An 18,558-nucleotide genomic window follows, 5' to 3' on the forward strand; every position below is an offset into this window, starting at 1 on the left:
AAAAAACAAACAAACAAACAAAAAAACAAACAAACAAAAAACAGGAGTCTAATAGTACTACACAGGAGTCTAATACGGTGTCATGTCCAGAATAGATCTGCTTATTATATAAAACACTAGTGATTATTAAACGAAGGGATTGCACACCAAAATCAATAGTCGTTTTGTGCTTCAGGGACGCAGTGAATTTTACCTTTAAGGGAATCAATGGGGTTTTATTTTATTTTAAAGAGCATACATATTTATGCCGAAAGTAGACCCATTTACTTCTCTTTGTTGTTGACACAAGAACGACAAACAGAAAAACACAAACGTCCACAGGTGTACACAGATAATGACGATAGAAAGCTTCCCTTGAAGTACTACTAGTTTAATAAATGAGTATAAAACAATTTCACGAAAATTAATTTCGTCTAATTGAGACGAAAACTATTTTAGAATGTATAACGGATTTATGACATTGCTCTGTGAAATCCCCCTTTCCCCTTAAAAACCTGACGACCGACGAAGCTGAAACTTCTACAGGTAAATTATATTACATACATCTTCATTAACAGTGAGTAGGGATTCATGTCATAGCCAAAAACTTGATCTACAAAAGTTATCAAAACCTTTTCAAAAGGTTGAACGTCCCCTAAAAGTAGCCATCCCGTTGTTATTAAATCAAAACATCTCTTGAGTTGACGTCATACTGACGTGCCTAATATAGAACAATATAAAAATTGATAGGTGGTAATGGATTTATTGAATATTAAAACACAACAACACATCTGTTATATATTTAGATAACCTGTCGTCCACGATACTTGATATTACTAATTAGTTCGTTGTTTGTTTGAGCCGTATAGAGTTCGGGTTTCAGTTTAAAAATAATATCATGTTTTTCTCTGTACCACATGTCGTCACCGTTATCAAGAGGAGCCATCACTCATCTGAAAATACACATTATTGGTTACTACTAAAAGGGGCCTTTGTCTCAATAACTGCGTTTGCGTTTTTCACGAAGGGCCACAGGCCCCCAAAATTACTAATTACTAGCCAATAATTTAAAGGAACTAGTTAGTCAATGAGTAGTTAGGTGCACAAAGACTGATATCATTTTTTTTTTACATAACGACAATACTTTAAACTGCGAAGGGAACTGTTTCTCAAATTGCTTTAAGCCCATGTTCATACCTCCTGCGAATGAGAAGCAAATTTTGACGTCAATTTGCAATAGTTGTCCACATTTCAACTGTTTTTTTTTGTGAATTATTCGATGCCGAATTTGTGACGTCAAAATTCGTGTCGCATTTGCAGGAAGTATAAACCGGGCTGTATAGTATCGGAAGCTGTTGTATAGGCCTCTATAACCAAAGATTTCCATTTTCACGCATTTCCATTTATAGCACTGGGCCCAGTGCTTATGCAAAAGACTTTGAAATATCGCCTTATTAACAGTTGGAAACAGATGACATTCTTTCGCAGGCATCCGTCAGTAAAAAGAATTCTCCAATATTCTCCAATGATTACCGAACATAAATCTTGCGCTAAATATATAGGTCTCAAACCATCAAGTGTTATACAAATAATTGTTTGTTGTTTGTCAAAGAAGAAGAAAACTATACTGTTTTATTAAGTTTCTCCCGCAATGTTCTTCGGTCACCGACGTATGGTTAAATCAAATCAAAAACATTAATAAATCGGACCGTTCTTTGAGAAAAATGCTCAAGTATTTTGTTTCCAATTTGGCAATTGTATGTAAGTTCTAAAACATATAATTATTTCCTTGTATAGATTTTTGGTTCAAACAATTATTTTTCTTTGAGTTCCCCCAATCCAATCACAGAGCTCCACCTTCAATCAACAGACATTTCATGCTGCCAATATCTTGCTCATTATTCCCCATATCAAAAAAACAAATAATGAATGCTAATATCCGAAATGAACCAGACTATTTTTTCCTTCCCAGCCTCGGTTTGGCTACAAAGATTTTGACTGGAGAAAAATCAAGATGTCCCAATTTGGTAAAGGTCTAGTTAGTGCTGATCACACGACAGAAATTTAACTGGGTCCCTTGTGTTTAACTTTAGCATAGTGTTGTAAAATTGAGCAATGTTTGACATTTGGGCAGAAGAAACAATTGTTGTCCTTTCGCACATTATTTGTAAATATTTACAACCATGCTGCAATATAGCAAGGGACCCTCGCTAAAATGCTCTAGTGTGGAAGGGGCTTTAAGACGAACCATCTCTCTCTCTCTCTCCCCTCTCTCGCTTTATCGTTTTCATTCCAAGCCTCGATTTGGTTGCAACGATTTGGATTTGAGAAAAGTATGGTCACTTTGGTTATTATATAGGACAGAAATTTAGTAGGGCCCCTTGCTCAATTTTAGCAAGGCTGTAAAATGTAGCAATTGTTTGACACCATTTTGCAAGAGAACTTTGAGGGGTACAATAATTAATTGAGGAACATTTTGTCAGTTTGTACAACCATGCTACAATTTAGCACGGGACTCCTGCTAAACTGAGAAGTCACCCGAACACCCGAACACCCGAACAATCTACTCCGCGGTAGTAGAATAAAGAAAGACAGTTCTCTAAGAACAAACTCTATACCTGGCAAGTAGATACACACATGGTGTTATAGACCCCTGCTACTCTTTTGCACGAACCATCTTCCCCCACTCTCTCTCTTTCTCTCATTATCTGCTTGTCCCTCACAGCCCTTCTTCGACCATTCCTTCTCTCGGATACTTCCTCCTTGAATTCTTATCGCTCTCTCCTCAAGTGCCCTCAACCGTTTTTTTTCTGATTCTATTTCCGTCTCGCCACCTGCGTTTGAAGTATGTATAAGCATGGGGGGAGTCATGTACCTCCATGGTATAAGTGACTCACATCCAATCGAGAGAAAGACTGGCAATGTCTATTACTATTACATGTACACGATACATGTACATGAGTTAAAACCAACGCGTTGGTTTCCGTTGCAACGGTTCTTTGAACCACCCCAACTCATGAAGAGATAGCATGGTGTTACCGCAAACCTTTCCATATCGTATTTCCACCATGAAAAGTTTCAAATCCTACTTATGTACATGATACATTAACATGGTCCACAAGATATAGGTGGGACTCCAAAATAATTGACAGAAAACCCCCATCCCCACACTCTCGACCCCAACATATACACAAACAACTTCTTCACACCAATCTGCGTTTGAAAAACTATCTGCGTTTGAAAAACTCGGGTAATTCTCGCCCAAATTAGACAAGACTGTCGATGTTTTTGTTACATATTACAAGAACAACCCTCTAATTATTTTGGTTGTTACCCATATACACCGATGGGTATTAGCACTGTATACTACTCAGTACTTCCGAGTTCTTCGAGACAAAAAATCATAGGCATATTACTTGGGTGGGATTCGAACCCACGACCACTGCCCAGAGCAGTGTCATACCAACTAGACCACCGAGATTGTCGGGTATCTAGAGGCAGTTCGGATCCTATGTTTAAGCAGCGGGTATACTGCAATTTTACAATAAATCTCTGTAGTCAACATCTATTAAAACAACCCTCTGCTTGCAAAGTTCACACTGACCAAATTAATACCAGCGCCCGACCTCATCTAGGGTCTTCACATAAACGCCAATGATCCCGACTGTGACACCGTAAATAATTGGTCAATATCTGTTTCAAATTATTTGTCTTTTATTGATTAAAGGTCCCCATATCAAACTCGGTCAACGCCCTGATCCGCTATGGGATGTAACCAATAAAGGGTGCGGTCTTTAAGAACAATTTTGCATAATTTTTAAATTTTTCATAATTCTGCATCATTTTTCTAAGGTTGGAATTAACAATGAAATTCACATTGTCACAAACATGACATAATGGTGCTTGGGAAAACAGTAGGAATATTTTATGGAGTACACGAGTTAATCCTACATATTATGAACGTCAAAGAGTAATTGTTTATTTAATCACAATCTTTCTGATTTTTCCAAGGGCAAAAATAAAAACTTGAAATCAAACTAAAGAAGAAAGAACATCATGCCTGTTTTCACTTCCATTTTAAAGGTGTACATTATTTATATCCTTAATACAGGGATAATAATGGTTTTTTAAAAACATCTTCAAGGTGTGGGCTACAATTATTGTGTCCAGAGGCCGTTGCCACCTACTCCTAGGGCTGAAACAGGGTTACCCATTTCACAGTCCATAAGGATGTTGGCTTGGGTATCATCAATTCGAAGCCTGGCCGAGCCAAATGTTGTTTTAGAAAGAGTAAATTAGTTTCCATCCTCTAGTTTTCTAAAGACACATCGTTGAACCAACCAGTGATTTTCTCCCCTATCCCTATCAGATTGAGTGGTCGTGTTTCAGCGAAAACTCAGATTTAAAGGCAATGAACCTTTGATAATTGTTGTCAAAGACCAGTATTCTCACGTATCTCAACACTATGCCAAAAATAACAAACCTTTTTGAACTCAACGTCGAAATTGCAAGAAAAACATCTTTATTGTACAAAATAGTGAGCTTACAGTAGTCTTTTATTATTTTAATGGTAAATTACCCCTTTCTCGAAAACTACGTTACTTCAGAGGCAGTCGTTTCTCACAATGTTTTATACTATCAACAGCTAGCTCCGTTGCTCGTTACCAAGTAAGGTTTATGATGTTTTGAGTAATTTCCAATAGTGTCCAGTACCTTTAAGGTTTATGCCTATGGTTTTTCTTGGGATTCTTTGTGCAAGTTGAAATCCGGCTTAAAGCAATCGAAATAAACTCTAATCTATTTTTGGACATCTTCAAACACTGTAAGTGTTTTAAGATGGTCTTAGTACATAACAATAGATGTGTTCAATATAGCTTTCGTCATCGTCTTGAGACTCTGACGTCAATGCATTATATTTGATCAAATTACTCTAATGTACAGCGATGGTTCGAGCGGCAAATAATACACTATGATCAAAGTGAACGTTAATGAAGACTTTCTTTACAAGAATTAATATTCTTCCAGACAAGGGATCCCGGCTTATACGTAGGTTTTAGAGTGCAGGCTTTTTTATCGTTTACAAAGGAGAGATGTTTTTTTTGTGTGTTTTTTGAGGAGAAAATCATTTCAAGTAAACACTTTGTAAGACAACAACCTTTCTGTTGAGAAGACACTTGAGTTTGTTTATATAATGAAAACATTACGAATATGGAGTGTGCTTTATCATGGATTGTTTGTTTGTTTGTATGGACGTTTATAGTAATCTTATTTCAATTGTTGGTCAAAATAAGCAGCGATACTTCAAAGGAGCTCCTAAGAGTTTGAGGTGGGGATGGGTGTGTGAGGGGGTGTGTTTTGGTATAAAACACTCGCAAACACTGATGCAATAACTAGCCCCAGAATGCTTCAACTCCAACAACTCCGCTATAAATTTTATAGGAATATCAAATCATCTATTATGATAATTTTAACATTTTTGAAAGATAACATCAAATGCATTTTATTTTACTTTTCAACTTATTTTAGCCGTCATGACCCGACAATGGGGGATACAAGAATCATGTTGAGAAGAAAAGCATGTAATAGGAATATACCTACACACTTTAATTATGCTCGTTTGCCTATTAATTTGATCTTAGGCCAAATGAAGAAAAAAAAAACATGTTTAGCGTCCTGCTTTTTTCAAAAAGGAAGAAGGAGGGCTTTTTTATTTTCAACATTTATTTTGTGCGTCTGAGCTCGTTAAAATGAATAATATTTTTCATTAAAAAGAAAACAAATCATTAAAAGAAAAAAGAAAAAGATAAAAAAGAGGCGGCCTCTAAAGGTGAGCAGGCGGGATGCTTAACATGTCTTTTTTTTATTTGGCATCTTTAGTTCATTATCCAACTATAATAGGTTGACACCCGACGATCGAGTTGTTGTAAATCAGTACATTTTTCTGCCCGTGGGATGGAATCGAGCAGTTTTACTTCTAAAGACGGTTAAGTATAACTAACATGTTCCAGGATTTTAAGGCAGTGGACACTATTGATAATTACCCAAAATAATTTTTAGCATTAAAACTTACTTGGCAACAAGCAATCGAGAGCTGTTGATAGTATAAAACATTGCGAGAAACAGCTCCATCTGAAAAAACGTAGTTTTCGAGAAAGATGTAATTTTCCACGAATTTGATTTCGAGACCTCAGAATCTGACAAGGGTGTTTTTTCTTCCATTCTCGCAACTCCGACGACCAATTGAGTTAAATTTTTAACAGGTTTGTTATTTTGTGCATTATGCTGATATACACCAAGCGAGAATACTTGTCTTTGACAATATTACTAAAGGTGTCCAGTGTCTTTAAAGGATACCTTAGGTAATTACTCCAAACATTAAAGGCAGTGGACACTATTGGTAATTACTCAAAAAAAATTATTAGCATAAAATCTATCTTGATGACGAGTAATGGGGAGAGATTGATGATACGAAACATTGTGAGAAACGGCTCTCTCTGAAGTGCCATAGTTTTCGAGAAAGAAGTAATTTTCCACGAATTTGATTTCGAGACCTCAAGTTTAGAACTTGAGGTCTCGAAATCAACCATCTAAAACGTGTGACAAGGGTGTTTTTTCTTTCATTATTATCTCGCAAGTTCGATGACCGATTGAGCTAAAATTTTCACAGGTTTGTTGTTTTATGCATATGTTGAGATACCATAAAAACTTAATTGGTCAGAAGCATTGCAACTGTTGAATGTTTAACGTTTTGATAAACGATTCCCTCCTTTTAGGAATGTGGTTTTAGAGAGAGAGAGAGAGGAATTCAACAAGATTTCAATCTGAGAAACGTTTCTTTACGAACCGTTTCTCAGATTGGGTATTCCAAATTCGGGTTACTCTTTCTGCTTGGAAATAACCGCCCCAGATAATCTGCTCTCAAGAATACTACTATCACCTTTCGAAATGTAAATGTATGAAACAACACGGTTTAAACAATCGAACGGTTCAACCAAAGGTATAATACGTTGCCTTTAAAGGGTCTATGTGCTTTTTGTAGGACAAAAACACAATGTCCACAGATTTACATTTAACCTACACAGTTTGAAGATAATGATGGTAAAAAGCTTCCCTGAAAATATTACTTGCTGAGGTACTGTAGTTTTTGAGAAATGAGTAAAATAATGTCATGAAAATAAGTTTCGTCTCAGTGATCATGAGACGAAAATTATTTTAGCATCTAAAAACGTATTTTCATGACATTGTTTTACTCATTTCTCAAAAACTATACAGCACCTCAGCAACTAATATTTTAAGGTACGCTTTCTACTATGATTATCTTCAAACGGTGTAAGTTTAATGTAAATCTGTGGACATTGTGTTTTGTGTTACAAAAAGTACCCAAATCCTTTAAAGGCACTGGACACTATCAACATAGTTGTGTCCGTGGTTAAAATGCAAGTGCGCCCTCTAGTTTTAAGGGGTTTGGGGGTTACGCCATCTTGGATGGTAGAGTTGTATTACATGACATGAAGTGAACATGATAGCATACTGATAAATAACTTCTCTGCGTCCTTGTGAATTCCTTACTGACTACACTACAATAGTGTTTAGCATAAAAACTCACTTGGTAATTAATGGAGAGCTGTTGATAGTACAAAACATTGTGAGAAACGGCTCCCTCTAAAGTAATATATAGAGATAAACGTGTTGAGAAGCAGAACATTTCTCACTCAAATAGTAAAATACTTCAGCTGAAGCTTTTTATAAGGCAAATGAAAGCACACAAATTTGCGGAACATTGTGTTTTTCTTTCATTATTTTCTTGCAACTTCGATGACCAAGAGAAAACATATCCATAGGTTTGTTATTTTATGCATAATGTTGGGGTACACCGAGTGAGAAGACATGGTCTTCGACAATTATCAAACATGTACAGTGCCTCTAAGCAAAGAATTTTGTTTCTGAGTGATCAAAAATTAGCATTATACACAACCAACCGACAATTTTATGTGGTCACCTCTTTTTTTTGCCATTGATCGTTTGCGAATACAAATAAATACCTTTGGTTTGTGTGGCATTTCTCCTAAACGACTACATTTCAAATTATCATAATTCTGTGGAGGAGTGGTATTGGTAATAAAATTGTGAAGTATCACTTTAAGCTTTGCATGGTGTGGATAAACAGGAGGAGTATATGAATAACTATAGTGAACTTGCGGGTATACAACCATGTGCAAATCTCTATTGCGGGAGTGTTGGCTCAGTGGTCTCGACATATTACTTCTTATTTCGAATAGTATACTCTACATATATTCACATGGTTGTACCCACAAGTTAAAGGCCATGGACGAAATTGGTAATTACTCAAAATAATTATTACCATAAAACCTTACTTGGCAACGAGTAATGGGGAGAGGTTGATAGTACAATACATTGTGAGAAACGGCTCCCTCTGAAGTGACGTAGTTTTCGAGAAAGAAGTAATTTTCATCGAATTTGATTTCGAGACGTCAGATTTAGAATTTGAGGTCTCGAAATCATGCATCTGAAAGCGCACAACTCCGTGTGACAAGGATGTTTTTTATTTCATTATTATCTCCCAACTTTGATGACCGATTGAGCTCAAAATTTCACAGGTTTGTTATTTTATGCATATGTTGAGATACACCAAGTGAGAAGACTGGTCTTTGACAATTACCAATAGTGTCCCGTGTCTTTAACTATTTATTTTTATAGTTTCCCTCTAATAACATTACTATATAGGGAAGCCTGCACTGGCTACTAATATTTTGCCCCTAAATTATATATATATATATTTTTTGTTGCATCAAATCTAGTGTGCTTATTACCACTAGCTGAATATTGCAAAGGCCATAGGCCGTGCAGCTTTCTTTATTTGGTTTTGTGTGCAATTGCGAAAAATAAAATTGAAATGATTATAAAGGATCGCCTACTGCACCCCATACTTAGAGCTCAAAACAACTTTAAGTCAGTCAACCAAATAAATATTTTAGCCTTTCATGTATTATATTGGAGAAAACCAGATGCAGTCAATAAAACAACGACGTGTGTTATTTTTTATTTCCAACCGGAAAGTAAACAACAAATTTTGCTTGTGTTTTTGACTGCATCACTGAATAGCAAAAAGTACTGTTTCCTTGTCAACCCTATCAGGAATTGGACCGGGACCAGGGGGTAGTGCACCCCCTCCATCTTTGCCCAGCAGTGTTTATAGAAACGAATGTTCATCTCTCGATAATTATTGGGAAAACGAAGACAATTTTGTAGTGATCGGATGCAGCATTACAAATTTGTATCAGTGTTCTTTTTATAAAAGTAAATACTTTGGCTTTAAGTCTTTAAATATATGCTGAAAATTACCTATTTCACAAAAACTACGTCACTTCAGAAAATATTTTAACAGCTCTCCACTGCTCATTACAAAGTAAGTTTTTAAAGCTAACAATTATTTTGAATAATTACCAATATTGTCCAGTGCCTTTAAAGGATTTGGGTACTTTTTCAAAATGTCCATAGATTTAAATTTAAACTTACAGGGTTTGAAGATAATGATAGTGGAAAGCTTCTCTTCAAATATTACTTTATACTGAGGTGCTGTAGTTTTTGAGAAATGAGTAAAAAATGTCATAAAAATACGTTTGTAAATGATTAAAATAATTTTCGTCTCATGAGACGAAAGTTATTTTCATGACATTGTTTTACTCATTTCCCAAAAACTACAGCACCTCAGCACGTAATAACTTTAGGGAAGCTTTCTACTATCATTATCTTAAAACTGTGTAAGTTAAGTGTAAATCTGTGGACATTGTGTTTTTTGTCCTACAAAAGTTACATTAGTCCCTTTAAATACTCAGGTATTGTGTTTTGGTGGCAGGATGTTCAGATGCTCTCCTGAGATGTCGCACACGAGCAATTTGACTGGTAAACAGTGCCAGGCAATCTCTTCGCAACAAAATATTACTATAAATACATCAATAAATAATCAACATTTTAGTTGTTTAATTCATAATTTATTTGGGAAGATTTATGTCTAATTGTGCTCCCCAAGTATTCCCTTTGCATATAGAGTGCAGTTTTTGGTGCCTCGAGCTGTCTTGCGCGACAAATCCTTTATCCTACTGCCACCATCTCGGTCATGTTCCAGTACCCAATCACAGTAACGAATGCCAATATTCATTTTGCGAAAAAAGGAACCAGACTATTTCTCCTCACGGCCTCGGTTTGGTTACATTGAGTTGAATTGGAGATTAACAAGATGGCCGCATTATGAAAACAGGGCCCAATTTCATAGATACGCTTAAGCACAAAAATAGCTAAGCACAGCAAACTTATGCTTACCTTAAAAAAAAGATTACCAGCCAAACTACCATATCACATGTACAATTTGTGACTGGTACCCTGCTCTTGTTTGCTTAGCAGACAATTGTAAAGCAATATTTTCTGCCTAAGCAGCTCTATGAAATTGGGCCCATGTCTGTTGAATGTAATACAGAGAAAGTGCGCCTTACAAATGGTGTCCTTATTATTATTATTAATAATATAAAGTCTAAAATGACGAAGCTGAGAGAGATAGACGAGCTGGATGACAGCTCTCTGGTATGGACAATCTCTTTAGGTTAATTCGTTCGCAGTTCCTACTATCACTGTTACTCCTCTCAAGGTAGGTATCGCTCTCTATGTTCAAGCGGTCCATGGTCGCGATGGACGGACGTTTCATCTCGCTGATACAGGGCCGGCTCTTGGTCCGCCAGGACATGGCCGAGTTGATGACACACCGGAAAGGGTCCGTCAGAAGGCCGTACACGAACGGGTTCACTGCGGCGTGGATGTACATGCAGAGCTGCATGGCGAACCACAGGTCGTGGATTGGTTCTAGTACGAGGAACGACTCGATGAGCATGATGGTCACAACGGGGAACCAGAAGAGGAGGTACGCCACAAAGACCAGGAACAGGGACTTACCAAGCCGGAGTTCCTCGGGTCTCATGTTGGCTATCACCGAAGTGTACGAGACGATGGACAGGCGTTTATCCGAGCGCGACGACTGGAGGATACCGGAGTCCGACCCCCGGTGAGATCGGACGGGGAGCGGGAGGAACTCCACGTCCCGTAGGGAGCATCGACTCCGTCTGGTCTCTGTGGACTCGGGAACCACGTTCTCAGTCAGGATGGCAGCCGAAGCTCGGAACAGAGCCTGAGCTGCGTTCTTGACTCGCTTCGAGCTATTCCGAACTGTTGAGAATATCCGAGTGTAACAGAAGATCATGAGAGCCGACGGTATTACAGTGGTGAACACAAAGAAGAAAACAACGTAGGTTCTACTTCTTGGGAGATCCAAGAAGCAACTTGGAAGTCCGACACAATCACTGTAGCTACCCCATCCCAATATGGGAGGGGCGCTGAATAACGCCGAGAGAGGCCACACCAAGATGTTTATACGGACTGTCCGTTTGCGTAAGACTTTCACCATTTTACTCCTGGCACGCGATATAACAAAGTAACGATATATGGATATATTTAGTAGAATCATCACTATAGCTGTACATGACCACAGGGTTAAGAATGCAGCCAAAGTACAGGCTACATCGCCAAATATCCATGTCTCTTTGATCTCACTGATAACTGAGAACGGGAGACCGACGCAGCAGCACAGATCTGCAAAGGCTAGGTTGAGGAGGTTCACATTGGAGGCACTGCGTAGCTTTGGTCGAATATAGACAATCACAATCACTGTGATATTCCCAATAAGGCCCAGCACGAACACCATACCGTACAGCAGGGAAACAGTTATGGTAATCCCAAGCGAGTACTCCCGAACATCACACCTAGGCGTTGAATTCGACCACTCTATAGATACACCCATGGCGTATGATGTGGTTTCTTGGCCCTCCATGTTCACCGCAAGCTTTAGGGTATACCTCTTCGCACTGGTATACTTGGACACTTAGTACACAAGTGAATCATCCAGTGCTCCTCATGTGTGTACCCCCACGGCCAGAAGACGCTGGTTAATTCCACACCTGCTCACAGCGTTTCTCATTTCCGCATCGTTGTAGTAGCTTTCCGCATCATGGGATCTAAGCACTATTACATGCCAACAAATCTCTGCAAGATCCTCTTTCTCTGTTCGGAAGTGGAGTGTAGAGACTTTTTTTGTACGTATGAGATCTTTTGATGCTGCGAGGTGTGCACTGGTGGATGCATGTGTTTCTCGCCAAACCGTTGTGGCGCATCCCCACTACTTGAGTGCATGACCGAACCCACACAGCGCAGCAGTGATACTAAATCAGTCATCCGTGCTGATGGAGTCGTGTCATGTACACGCTGCCTTCATAATGACGACACGAGTGGGTGGAAGGACGGCTAAATCGCCGAACAAAGCAGCGACCGTACATACTAATATCGGCTTAAATCTGTCTGTTTTGTTCGGCCTATAGAATAAAAATGGCCATTAGAGTTGTAGTCTTGTTACAAGACGTTACTTCGTGCTGTATTTTAAACATGGTTACAAACTCAAACATGTTTGTATAAAAGTGTACAGAGGACATACCATGGTTTGGACTTAATTTTGTTTATTGACATCCCCACACGAAACGAACTGAGGACTGTCCCCGTATGTCATGTGTATTCAAACACACGCACCTTTTAACAGATCCGGTTTTATGAGGTCCTGCTAAAAACGTTGTTCTATTAGTCACTCTTTCTATAGAATGTCCTTGTGGGGTCCAATTTGAACAAAATGGAGGTCCATTGTTCCGTTGTGTAAAAACCCCATAAGGGCCCTTCCGTATTCCCACAGCTCTATGTTGCAGTTACTCTGTGGACAGGAACCCGATACTTCAACACTGTAAAAACACTGTGTGGACATGTGTAAGCACACACAGTGTTTAAGGGTCCTACATTTCGTGGACCACAAAGTGGACCTCAGGTCCACACATCGTATTTAGCACTATTGACCTTAGGGTGGCAGACTGTGTTCATGAAACAAACAAACAGTCCTAACAAAAAGTATCACACTTTACACAACATATATTTTCAAAATAATGCATGAGAAGTCTGAATAATGTTTAGGATTAGAAGTTCAACAACATTTTAGGGTAAACACATTTCTGTTCTTTCGGTGTTGACTTTCTAGGGGCGGCGGGGGGGGGGCACCAGGGGAGGGGGGGGGAGTATTCATCAACGCCCACGGTGGCACTTTTAATTAAACTCAATGACGCAAATTGATACACGTCTATGAAATAACTAAAACCCACCCTTGCGGATCTTCGGATGAGATAAAGTTGCGAAAGTTAAAGGCCACCTCGTATGTGATACAAAATATTCCCAATGAGGTAGAGAAAACACAACAAATAGTCATACACAGACTGTCAATTGTGTCTCGGTATAGTAGAAGAACTATAATTAATTCCGGTCGAATAAATAGCTTATCTGGTTGTCGCATCAGTCTAGTGCTCCCGTACTTGCGACATTTCCGACGGTATAGCTTAGGCCACGCAGCCGGTACAGTAATGAATTCGAAACTGTCGATTTAGATTACTGGAGAGGACGTTATCAAAAAACAAGTCACAACCGGGTGCGAGTAATACAGAAAGAAACCTCTTCTATTCACAATAAAACTGGAATGATTTTACAGTACAAGTTCGTGTATGTGAAAACCAGTGACAACTGAATGGGAAGCGCTGAATAGAGACAGCCTTGAGCCCCTTTTTCTTATTTTAAACAAATTGAATTCCAAGCCTTTGTTAGGGTTCAAAAGGTAAACCCGGAAGAAGAAGTCATCAGTGTTTTATTTCAATCTACCGTAACAGTGTTCGTATATTGAAAGGTGACTGCAAGGACAAATAAATCAAATTTAATATTTTGAAGGATTCCGTCTTGTGATGATTGATTGCTCATGAATATTTAAACTTTCCCCTTGAAAGTAAAAATCAATATGGCGAAATTATGCTGGACATCTGAAGAGTCGGTTGTCATTGTGAACACCCCTTGAATTAGAGTGTATCTGTTAGACTATGGTTTGACTGTCCCAGTCTTTAGGGTATCACTGACCTGGAGTCAGGCTTTGAATGATCTAGATGGAATCAGGATTTGACTGACCATTCACCGTTGAATGCACTCAGGGTTTGACTGACCTGGATCAGGGTTTGACTGACCTGGATTCAAGGTTTGACGTGACCTGGATTCAGGTTTTACCGACCTTGATTCAGCGTTTGACTGACCTAGAGTCAGGGTTTGACTGACATGGAGTCAGGGTTTTACCGACCTGGATCAGGGTTTTAAAGACATGAGTCAGGGTTTGACCGACCTAGAGTCAGTGTTTGACTGACATTGAATCAGGATTTGACAGACATGGATCAGGGTTTTACTGACCTGGAGTCAAGATTTGACTAACCTGGAGTCAGGGTTTGACTGACCTGGAGTCAGGGTTTGACTAACATGGAATCAGGGTTTTAAAAACCTGGAGTCGGAGTTTAAATGACCTGCATCATCAAGTACTTCCCAACTCGGCCCCTGTTTTGATGTACGAGTCCGAAACTAGAAATTAATTCCTCCGGTCCCAAGCACTCTTTAATAGCCCCAACAACATCTTCGGAACACATGTAGAACTGATCTAGCAGTCAATCTACTGTGCTTAAACATCGCAATTTAGACTCTAAGAACATTCGTCCGATCACAAACCAGGTCACTTGGAAAACACACTCAGCCTCGAAACACATTTCGGAAATGAGAATTTCTAGAAGACTTGACCTGAGCTGCTAACACGATGAAGTTGTTTTTCAAACTGCTTGAACTGGGGATCGTAATGTGTGTTGATGTGATCTGTGATGCTGGTTAAAGGGTTTGTGTACTCTTTGTACGACACAAATCACAATGTTCACAGATGTACATTCAACTTACACGGTTTAAAGATAATTATGGTAGAAAGCTTCCCTTAACATATTACTTGCTGTTAATGCTGTAGTTTCTGAGAAATGAGTAAATCAATGTCACGAAAAAACATTATAATTATTGTAAAATGCATTTACGCGACTCTCCTAAAAAAAAAACGCTCTGTGGTGTTCACTTTTTTGCTCAAAAGCTTGAGGACTAATGAAGCTGAAACTTCTACAAGTTAACTACAATATTACATACATCTTTATTCAAAGTAATTAGAGATTCATTTCAAGACCAAAAAATTGATACACAAAAGGTTCCAAAACCCTTTAAGATTGCAAACGGCTTAAAGTGAAGCTGAGGACGGATACAGGGTTAGAGGGAAATCGCCGCCATTATAATCGTAATTAATGACAGTACTTTTCTTGTTAAAGGCACTGGACACTATTGGAAATTATTACTTAAAATAACTGTTAGCATAAAAACTTTCTTGGTATTGAGCAATGGAGAGCTGCATGTTTATAATATAAAACATTATGAGAAACTCCCTCCGAAGTAACGTAGTTTTTGAGAAAGAGGTAATTTTAAATATTAAAAAACTTCAGCTGAAGCCTTTTATTATGCATCTGAAAGCACACAAATTAATGCATCAAGAGGTATTCTTTCATTATTTTCTTGCAAATTCGTTGACCAATTGAGCCCAAATTTTCACAGGTTTGTTGGTTTATGCATATGTTCGGATACATCAAGTGAGAAGACTGGTCTTTGACAAATAAACGTGTCCAGGGGTGGATTTCACAAAGGTAGTCCTAACTTAGGACTAGTCCTAGACAATGCTAAGAGATAGGACTGGTCCTAAGTTAGGACCAGTAACTCATCCTAACTTAGGACTGGTGCTATCTCTTAGCATTGCTTAGGATTAGTCCTAAGTTAGGACTACCTTTGTGAAATCGACCCCTGTGCCTTTAAAGGGAAGTAAACGTTTGGTAACACCCTTAAAATGAATGGAATTATTTGGTTAGGTGTACACTAAACAGCCTTTTAACAGTACAACACATTTTGAGAATCATTTCACTTGGAAGTAATATGGTTATAGACAAATATTTCAGTTTTTATCCTCCAAGTTTGAAACTGAGAAACGTTTCTCAGTTTGTGAATTCAAACGGATCAATAATTTTCCTGCATGGACAAAAACCACTCTGTATTTTTTTTTTGCGATATCAAAACGCGACCACCTTTTGTAAAGAAATTTTCAAAGGTTTAGTATTAGTTTGTAACTACATTTTATATGCCAAGATACTCAAATGGTGTTACCGCAGAAACCAAATATACATTGATACCTCACCATACAATGCCTTTAATACCATATACATTACAATAAGCATGTATATTATAAATAGGGTAGATGGCCTTAGCTTTCGATCCAATCCGGACCTTCTTCAGAGGCATAAAACAAGTACAAACAAATACATATCCATTTATAGAAAAAGAGAGGGGAAAGGGATTAAGGGAAGGATTCAGAAAGAAGCGGGAAAATAACAGCCAATCAAAGTTTCTATTTCAGAAACGATTGGTGGCTATGAACCAATAGGAGTAAAGTGGCGAGGACAAAGGATGTTTAGTATGAAAGGGTGGATTACTGGACCGTAAAAGTGGTACATGCATTGTTCTATAACAATGCAGGGAGACATGAAAGGGTAGAATTAGAGCAAGTTGCATCATGATGCACCTAACAATGGTCAATTAATAAAGACTAGCAAGATCAAAGGTAGGATGGTATTAAAAATAGGTATGAGGGACCTGTATATATTTATATAAGATTAAAACAATTGAATTGATCCAAAAACCAAAGGTAAACATTTCCCTTTAACTGCATACAGCACTGTCGAAGTAAATTCAAATAAAACCCGTGGAGGTTTGATTGATTTGGATGGGGCTTCTTCTTTTTATCAATTAGGCATGTTGGGACCCCGTGTGTTATCGTTATCATATAGCAATGACTCATGGGGTCCACGGTGTTGGATAAACCGTCGTGCCCATTAGTGTTTTTTGCCCTTCTTTTATCCCTTCACTAGTCCCCCATGGCCGTCCGAGCAGAGACTCTCCTACGAAGTGTCGGCGAAGCCAGGTCTTTAGAGTGCGACACTGTAGCAGTTTCTCATCCTCGGATCTTACTTTGCCAGCGGGGGAGAAGAAAAAAATATACTATGATAAGAAACAAATCCATATTGGATCTGAAGGCATGCTAAATTCACTCGCAATCAAATCCCACCGAGTATGATTTAGGGTGGTAGAAAAATGCGCGCAATTACGCCGAAGGCCCGCAGCCAAATTGGCGCAGCGTCCCTGCGCACAAATTAGATAAATTGGCGTGCTGAGCAGACGAGTGTGTACTAGTTGAACGGAGGTCCCCCAAAACAGGGGATGCAAGAAGAACAGGAGAAAAGAACCCCCCCCCACAAAAAAAAAAAAAAACAGTAGAAAATCTTCCTGACTGGCAGCTTTTGTTGATGAAAGACGGTTATGTTTTTATCTATCTCACAACCAAAACAAATCTCTACCTCTCTATCCACCAGGTACCTTATTCTTCCATCAATAATATTGAAGATGTCTGTTTGTGCAAAAGAAACATGTATTGGGTCCTAAAAATAGAGACCATACTGCGATGGATCAATTATGCGAAGAAAAATCCATGCATGACAATCAAAGGCAATTATATTATGTCCTACTTTTGACAATTAAGTCTTTAATTACGTTCAACCTGGCCCATCTAGAAGTGGCAAGCCTAATCAACCCATATTACGTAAGATTTGACAAAGTGGTCCACAGAGAATCTATTTAAGTCTATGTAATTTATTAGGAAGTTACATTTTTAATGAATTGGTTAAGCAAATCAAAGCTCTTACAATGTAAACGAACAAATAGAGTGCATTCCTCACATAAGTTCGACTAAAGAGACATTTCTTTTATTTGTATAAAAATAAATACTATTATAATTTAAAGATTGGGATAACTATATTAGAAGTATAAATATATATATTGTCCTATTAGAGATAATCTTAGAGATATATTTTTGTATTAAAATAGATATCTCGATACTAGATATTGTATACCTCTATATTATTAAAAGAGATACCTAAATACTTAGCGATATGTGAATAAGCTTACACTGCAAAAGCTGGGGGTATCAAATGACACCGGTGTTGTCACATATACAAAACAAAAAATACACTATTGTTATGGTGTTCAAACAACACTAGTTTCTGCCAAATTACATTATTTTGTTTTTGTTTTTTTACATCCTATGGTATGCAGTTTTGTTGTTGTCCTAAGTAGTCAATTTGGTGGTTGGAGCACTTGGCACCATTCCTAAAAGCACCGGGGAAACATCGATGAAATAGGAACGACTGTGAGGGTAGATTTGTTACAGAAGGCGGTGCATTTTGGAACAGCAAGGATCATGAGAAAGACCCTACATGACTATTTATCCACAGAACAATGGAACAAAATAAATAACTCAATAAAATAACTTTGAACATGGAAATGGCTGTACAAGTCTGAGTGACATCTGACTGAACAAAAACGAGTTTCCTTCAAATTAATGGTTACACCTTCTCGAAGGCTTAACTCCTAAGTTAAATTTTAACCTAAAACGCACTGCAGACATAGACAGGTGATGGACCAGTTCTAAAGGAACTT

The 18,558-nt window shown here is 38.2% G+C and overlaps 1 protein-coding gene across 1 annotated transcript; it reads right to left on the minus strand.

Moving 5' to 3' along the window:
- Positions 1–9,764: 9,764 nt before the first annotated feature.
- On the minus strand, positions 9,765–12,215 carry LOC139937564 (C-C chemokine receptor type 1-like). Its single transcript, XM_071932768.1, has one exon. It carries the CDS (start codon positions 11,873–11,875, stop codon positions 10,529–10,531), a length of 1,347 nt encoding a protein of 448 aa, XP_071788869.1. The 5' UTR covers positions 11,876–12,215; the 3' UTR covers positions 9,765–10,528.
- Between the last annotated feature and the right edge of the window lie 6,343 nt (positions 12,216–18,558).

Source organism: Asterias amurensis, chromosome 5, assembly GCF_032118995.1.
Source record: "Asterias amurensis chromosome 5, ASM3211899v1".
Classification (NCBI taxonomy): Eukaryota; Metazoa; Echinodermata; class Asteroidea; order Forcipulatida; family Asteriidae; genus Asterias; species Asterias amurensis.

Coding starts and splice junctions, on each gene's coding strand:
- LOC139937564 (XM_071932768.1), bottom strand. CDS start 11,875: ATGGAGGGCCAAGAAACCACATCATACGCCATGGGTGTATCTATAGAG.